Source organism: Archocentrus centrarchus, chromosome 8, assembly GCF_007364275.1.
Source record: "Archocentrus centrarchus isolate MPI-CPG fArcCen1 chromosome 8, fArcCen1, whole genome shotgun sequence".
Lineage (NCBI taxonomy): Eukaryota > Metazoa > Chordata > Actinopteri > Cichliformes > Cichlidae > Archocentrus > Archocentrus centrarchus.
Window position 1 is genome coordinate 25,533,056 of NC_044353.1, and position 8,286 is coordinate 25,541,341.

General features: G+C 40.1%; 1 protein-coding gene across 1 annotated transcript; it reads left to right on the forward strand.

Moving 5' to 3' along the window:
• The first annotated feature begins 367 nt into the window (after nt 1-367).
• LOC115785186 (homeodomain-interacting protein kinase 3-like) lies at nt 368-3,290 on the forward strand. Its single transcript, XM_030736678.1, has 8 exons — nt 368-565; nt 691-882; nt 971-1,152; nt 1,324-1,447; nt 1,553-1,672; nt 1,838-1,924; nt 2,014-2,201; nt 2,612-3,290. The coding sequence occupies exons 1-8, from the start codon at nt 368-370 to the stop codon at nt 3,288-3,290; spliced, it is 1,770 nt and encodes a 589-aa protein (XP_030592538.1).
• Nucleotides 3,291-8,286: the final 4,996 nt, after the last annotated feature.

An 8,286-nucleotide genomic window follows, 5' to 3' on the forward strand; every position in this document is an offset into this window, starting at 1 on the left:
TTCATTCCACACTGAAATCTTTTTGTTCTGTAGCAGATTTACATTCAGAAAACCTTCATTCTACATGTATTAAGAAATTAATATCAGCTATAAGTTTCCTGTCATTTTCTAAGTGTGGTCAGAACTTTTGATTGTAACCTTTGATGTTAAAAGCCACGGAATGTAGAATGTTGTCAGACTGCAAGAAGGGTTCAGGGGCCCCTGATCCAGTCTGAACCTTTGTAATGTAAAAATGCCACAAAGTAACAAAGCCACGGAATGTAGAATGTTGTCAGACTGCAAGCAGAGTGAAGATTGAACAGTTTCACCAAACCTTTGGCGTGACAACAGGAAAAAATCGACGCTCATAAAAGTCATGGCATCAAACATGTACTCCAACGTACAAGCCCAAGACGAGATAGTCCCTGGAAGCCGGCTCACCTCCAGCTTCTCCAGCTACGAAGTATTAAGTATCCTTGGAGAAGGGACTTTTGGCAAGGTTGCAAAATGTGTCAGGATGGCTGACAAGAAGACCGTAGCCATAAAAGTAATGAAAAATTACTCAGTAGAGGTGGCAAACATTGAGGTACAAACTGCTCCTTAAAATTTCTCTTTCAAAGATGTGTGTAGTGGTTGTGAAAACAGCAGAAATACTTATTGTGCAGTACAAATGTCAAACTAATGTAAAACCTATCTGTGATCTGTTTCCAGGTGGTTATGCTATACATGCTCAGCATGCATAACAGCCACAAACACAACATGGTTGAATGGTATCAGGCTTTTATGGATAGAGGTCATCCATGTCTGGAGTTTGAGTATCTTGACAAAAGTCTGTTTGACTTTATGCTAGAAAGACATTTTCAGCCACTCAGTTTAACGCAAATTCGACCAATAGTCATGCAGGTATGTTGAACTCTGATTCTCCACATTAATGAATGCTTTGAAAATCAAAATTCATTATGACATTTTTTTTTTTTTGTGTATCGTTCAGATTGCAATAGCTCTGAAACACCTGAAGTCTATTGGAATCATACATGCAGACCTCAAACTAGATAATGTAATGTTAGTCAATCACCAACAAGAGCCATACAGAATTAAAGTGATTGACTTCGGCCTGGCTCAGGTCACCTCTGCTGCCACAGTGGGCTCTTGCCTTCAGACCTCTCCATATCGGTGAGTAGCTGGACTCAAATCTGATCTCTTACTCACACAGTCACACAAACCTCCTGAGTCTGTGCTTTCTGTTAGGAGTTTCTCAGCTGTAGTGCAAATCATACTTATCCAAATCATCGTGATTGACAACAAATGTAACAATTACAATCATTGCTCTCTGTCCTCCATCAGGTCCCCGGAGATTATTCTAGGGCTTCCATTTACAGAGGCCATAGATGTTTGGTCTCTGGGAATCATTGCTGCCACTCTATACCTCGGTTTCCTACTGTACCCTGGATACTGTGAATATGAGATGGTAAGAAAACAGTACCTCTGAAGTCTGTTTTTTGCTTGACTGAAATATATGACAAAATTCTGTGCTGGACTCCCAGTTTGACTACATTTTCTCTTGTATTTACAGATGAGATATATAGTAGAAACCCAAGGGAAGCCAGAAGACAAAATGTTAAACTCTGGGCAAAAGACCTCCCTTTTTTTCTACAAAGAGTGTAATTCCACCACCAGTAACTGGAAACTCAAGGTACTGACCACTTCACCATTGCTCTGTTTACTCCTGTATGCCAGTCTCTAAACTCATTTGCAAACTATTTCTTTTCTAACCCTCGATTTTTAACATATTATCAAATATTTTGTTCTGAGAGCCCATTTGTCCTACAATTTGCTGACAAGTTTCCCATCTTTTCAGACACCTGTAGAAGTTTTCCAAGACACAGGGAATTGGTTCATAGACAGAAGAGAAAGAAAGTTTACCTCTCTGGATGACCTCTTACATGTAAGTACCCTTTGGCAATTCGGTGAAAAAAAAAAAAAGAAAAAAAAAAGTCTTTTTGGTTGACATTTGTTGCTTTCTTCATTTTTCAGCTCCGGGAACCCGAGCATCAAAATTATGCTGATAAAGTTGCAGAAATGGCTGATCGTTTGATGTTCATTGAAATGATTAAAGAACTGCTTCAGCTTGATGCTGAAACACGGATTACACCCGAACAGGTGCTGGATCATCCCTTTGCAAAAATGAGCCACATGGCGTCCTTCTACCACCTGAGCTCCTAGTAAGTCAACACTTTTATTTAGAACAATTGTTCTCCCTTAACCTCCCACTGCACACACACGTACAACACATTTCCCCACACTAGTAAAAAGAACAGGTTTCAATTTAGGTAAACACAACCTTGGTTGGACAGTAACACAACATTCCCCTCTTAACTCCTTTGTAAACAATAAGGGTATACTTAGTTTTTCACACACTTGTCATGGTATATATGTCACGCTTTGCAGTTCATCTGGGGTTGTATTTATGCACATTTTAATCCCTAATAAAGACCAGATTCAATTTTTTAACTGAAAGAAGATGTGATTTTTTTTTTTACCGTGAATCTTTGTTGTATATCTCACTTTATGTGAAAATGTTGCATCCATATGAGTAAATAATTTAACATATTAATGATTCTCTGTCTTGCAGTGTAAAGTCCTGTTATCAGCACACAGAGACCTGTAAGAAAAACAGCCCAGTGTCTTCAGATAGCAGGACAGGAGTGAGTGAATCTCTGCAGCAGCCCATGTCTGAGACCAGACAACCTGCCCAACAGCAGCTTCATCCCCCTGCAGCTGAGAGCAAAATCCTGGAGAGGCCCCCTTCCTCCAGGACCACAAGCCCATCCCAAAAAAACTGTCCTCCCCCTTCAATTCAGAGAAGCAGACCCAACTGCTCCAGGCCCAGTCACTGTGAAACTACCCAGACAGTTTCAGTCAAACCAAACTTTAAAAGAAAGCACCCTGATGAAGATACAAAGGACACCAGTCAGTTAGTAAAAAGGAGGACGACTGACTGGAAAGATGTGGGTGAAAAAATACCCCCCTCTTCCACAGACCAATACCAAAAGAAATTCCGGTATTCTCCTGGGCCGTCCTGCTCAACCAACAGGACACAGAGTTCCATGACAAGGACTAAGAGGAGGATCAGGATAAAACTGCCTTCCAGAGCCCGCAAAAGAGGGCCAGAAAACCCCACGGAGACAGCTGGAGCAGCTTTAGATCTAAAGGACAGTCGGGCTGATGATCACCGCTGCAGAGAAGCAAGAGGAGAAGCAGCAGCACACCATACAATTTCTCCCGCAAATCATTGGCATCATGGCGATTAAGTGAAAGTGGGTGGGCTGTTCCAGAACTCATCTCGCTCTTAAAGTCAGTTTTCTCGAAATATGACTTCAGCAATAACTCTATGAGGCTAACAGTTATCCTTCAGCTGCTGGCTAGAGATTAAAGATAACAGCAGAAAACTTTCTGCAGAAAAGCTTCATCTTCTTAGGAAACACAGCATCCATTCCACTTTGGATGTTGAAGCTGTCCTTTTTTGGAATATAGCTAATCTCATGATGCTGCTGCACTACTGCATGTCATTAACCTCCGTCTTGTCTTCGCAACAGTTTGTGTTTTGTCCTTGTCTCTGTCGCTCCTTTCTCTCTTCTCTTTCCCCTCACCCCCAACCGGCCGCGGCAGATGGCCGCCCCTCCCTGAGCCTGGTTCTGCCGGAGGTTTCTTCCTTTAAAAAGGGAGTTTTTCCTTCCCACTGTCACAAAGTGTTTGCTCATAGGGGGTCACTTGATTGTTTTCTCTGAAATACTGTAGGATCTTTACTTTACAGAAATTTTTAAATTGAATAAAGTAACACAAATTTAAAAGTAAACTGTTTCCTTATCATTGCAATAGTCAGGAAATTAGTGAATAACATGACAATGCAACATTAAGGCATCATTTTCTATAGAACGTACTCACTGATCTGTCATTTTGCATGAAAATATTAAATATATAAAGAAACATATTTTTGTTTATAATAGTTTACAATAATAAACTCAAGACTTCAATGAATATGAATAATATGAATTATCAGGGTAGTATTCAACTAAAGGAAATTTTGGTCAACTAAATTTGTCCTCTTCATCCAAATAATTGCTCGTGATGGCATGAATTGTACATACAGTAACACAACACAACTGTTAAGGCACCAGCAGTTGTTTCTTTGTCATCATACACACGATCCATTATCGTTTGATGCACTTTATCGTACCGGGAGTGAGGCCTCAGAGTAGGGTTGCCACCTTTCACAAATGAAAATAAGGGACGCCCACCATGGCTTCTCAGGGCCATGACCAACACGACCCGAGTCGCCCGACTCACATTTTATGTTGTGTTTTTTTGTAAATGGGTGATCAAGGAACCAATTAGTCAATAATAAAATCAAATACTTTTCTTAGCAATGAAGACTTTATTGCGAAAGACTGCTTCATGTAAAGTGCTCTTAAATAAGGCTTAAATGCATCCCTATTTAAAGACCTCAAAGCTAGAATGACATCTAAAAGGTCTGGGTTTGATTCCACCTTGGTCCCAGCCTCTCTGTGTGGAGTTTGCATGTTTTCCCTGTTTCTGCATGGGTTTCCTCCAGGTACTCTGGTTTCCTCTCACAGTCCAAAGACATGCAGTTACTGGAGTTAGGTTACTTGGGGATTCTAAATTGCCCATAAGTGTGAATGTGAGTGTCAATGGTTGTCTGTCTCTCTGTGTTAGCCCTGCAACAGGCTGCTGACTGCCCCACTGACCCTGAACAGGACAGATAAGATAGAGGATGGATGGATGGATGGATGGATATATCAAAGTGCAATGACACACAACTGGCACACAAGCTATTGCACAATTAACTTAGTGAATGGTATACTGTATGTTCTGCTGCATGACAGTAGCACTAGCACCATCAAAGTCAAGCTTTTAGTTTGACTTTTCATTTTTTTCTCTTTCATCTTTCTGAGATTTAATGATAAGATATGCTGATGAGATATTTGCATTAATGAGCAGCTGAGCCGGCGTACCTAATAAAGTGATGGGTGAGTGTGTATTTTAACCAGAAGAATTCGCCCTTTATTGGAGGCTCTCCCCCCATCTTTCGTTTATTTATTTCTGTAAACTTAAAACTGTTTTTTTTTCTTCTAAATGTTCTATTTCAGACATCTATTGATTATAGCATTAGGCTATACGACAGTACACACAGCTGTATGCCTAAACTCACCTTTGTTTCCCTTAAGCATCAGATTTCAATCCCAGCTGCTAACAGTGAGCCTCTGAAGGCGGCAAACATCAAGCGCCTCACTTTTCTGGATTTGCTGTGGAATTTAAACTTACACAAAAACTAGACGCATTACCTGCCTGAACCTCTTTCCCTTTTTATTGGAAATCACTTTTTACTTCAGCAAGCTAAGTGGAAGCGCTAAACTGTTTTTGTCTTCTATGCCCTAAAATCAGCTAACACTCACCATTATAAGAGCCCATGTTAGGGCTTAAAAGTAAGACTCAGAGTTGAAGCGTGTTTGCTTCCTGTTACATTTTAGTGTTGTTGGGTTGTTTTTGTGCTAACTAGGAAATGCGTTGCTTTTACAGCTGTGGTGATACTTTAAAGATTTTCTTTTGCAGCATACAATAATTTTTTTAATGTTTTTTGTTTTTTGCAGCAAACGTGATTGGACTTAAACAATGTAAACACCAGCAGATGATTGAAAATCAGATCTTTTAAGTGTTTCAGTCTCTTTGTGTAGTTTATAAGTTTTGGGGGGGTTTTAACCATTAGTGAGGTGGCTGTTACATTCCTTGCCACCTGATGTTTTTGACAGTGTTAGGGAGATTTAGTCAGATATGGTGACTGGAACAAAAGTTGGAAAGAAACCTTTGGCTCTTTCTGCCCCACCATATCCTAATCCGACAGGAGCTGTGGACACATGAAATGTATAGGAGCACATTTTTCCCTTGCCTGACTCAGAAGCTGCATAAAATGTTACAAAGGGACACCACTGGCCCGGAGGCTTCCCATTGATAACTGTGGGTGTACATGGTATTACAAGAACACTTTCACATCTCTTATTAGCAGGTTTCTCCTCATTATTTGTTTATATGACATAAATTAACAGCTGCTGTGTAAATTAATTGTCATCCTTGTTATTTCTGTAAAAACGTTACAAGGTTTAATTAGTTGCAGGCCTGTATTGTTGCTGTTGTCATTACTGATTAATCTGCTGATTATTGTCTCCATAAATTAACTCAGTGTTTGGCTTATGCCCTGTCAGAGAATGGTGAAAATTGTTTTCCAGGGTCTAGGCTGATATATTGTAGGCAATAAGCTTTTTTGTTCTGTATATCAGATATTCATATACGACATTCATTAGACTGGGATGAGAGGTTTGGAGTGTAGTGTGGTTCCAGTTTAAGTTTGTTGCTAATTTGTATCTGTAGGTCCCTGATTATGTAAACACAAACACTAATATAACTAATGCAATTTGCCGAGTATCATGACAATTATCAAAAAATAATGTGGGTTAATTATCTGTCAAACAGCTTTGCACATGTACAGTTTCAGCTTACTTAAGTACCATTTGGAGATGCCATTGAATGAGTATGAGCAGATGTACTTCTAGAGGACTTATAAAAGAAAAAGAGGGTTGGATTAGCATAAGCTTTTAGTTATTCTTGCTCTTGGATTTTCTGAAATGGCTTTTTTGTTTAAAACCTTTGAGACCTTTTTTGACCTTGGTGCTATTCATAGTTTTCATATGAAGTCATGATAAGAAGACTGACCTGGAGGGCAAAACATTTTTTTTTTCTCCCCTGGCTGCCAATTATTTATTTATTTGTTTATTTGGTTACAAGGTTTATTTGCAACTGTCACTAAAAAGAAAAAAAAGACACTTCTGTTAACCCTGAGATGGAAGTGTATGGCAAAAAAAATACACCATTCTCACCTTCCCTCCTCTTAACTGGAAATAAATTCTGATTATATTTAGCAGCACGGCGTTGGAGCATGTCAGGCAGTAAGGTGGTACAGTGGTTAGAAGATTCTAGGTTTGAATCCACAATCTGACTGGGGCCCTTCTGTGCAAAGTTTGCATGTTCTGTCTGGATAATCTCTCTTCCTCCCACAGTCTCATTAAATATGTTAATTGGTGATTCTAAATTGGCTGTTAGTGTGAATGGTTGTCTGTTTGTTCTATGTTACCTCTGCAATAGATTGGTGACCTGTCCAGTATGTACATAAAATCATCTTTTTGTACACATCCATCTTGGCAACAGTGTAGTGATGAAGTTTATAGGATTTACAGAAAGCGTGCAATAATTATTTAAACAAAATTAGGCAGGTGCATAAGTTTGGGCACCCCAACAGAAAAATTACATCAATATTTAGTAGATCCTCCTTTTGCAGAAATAACAGCCTCTAAATGCTTCTTATAGCTTCCAATGAGAGTCTGGATTCTGGTTGAAGGTATTTTGGACCGTTCTTCTTTCCAAAACATCTCCAGTTCAGTCAGGTTTGATGGTTTCTGAGCATGGGCAGCCCACTTTAAATCACACCACAGATTTTCAATCATATTCAGGTCTGCGGACTGAGATGGCCGTTCCAGAACGTTGTACTTGTTCCTCTGCATGAACGCCTCAGTAGATTCTGAGCAGTGTTTTGGGTCGTTGTCTAGTTGAAGTATCCAGCCCCGGCACAACTTCAACTTTGTCACTGATTCTTTAACATTGTTCTCAAGAATCTGCTGATATTGACTGGAATCCATGCGACCCTCAACTTTAACAAGATTCCCAGTACCTGCACTGGCCCCACAGCATGATGGAAACACCACCAAATTTTACTGTGGGTAGCAAGTGTTTGTCTTTGAATGCTGTGTTCTTTTTCTGCCATGCATACCGCCCTTTGTTATCCAAATAACTCAATTTTAGTTTCATCAGTCCACGGCAAAATGAAGATATTCCAAAATGAAGAGGGCTTGTCCAAATGTGCTTTCATTACTCTGTTTGTGGTGTGTGTGCAGAAAAGGATTCTTCTGCATTACTCTCCCATACAGCCTCTCCTTGTGCAAAGTGCGCTGAATAGTTAAACGATGCACAGTGACACCTTCTGCAGCAAGATGATGTTGTAGGTCTTTGGAGCTGCTCTGTGGGTCGACTATGACTGTTCTCACCACCCTTCACCTCTGCCTCTCTGAGAGTTTTCTTGGCCTGCCGCTTCAGGCCTTAACTAGAACTGTGTCTGTGGTCCTCCATTTCCTCACTATGTTCCTCACAGTGGAAACTGACAGCTGAAATCTCTGAGAGAGC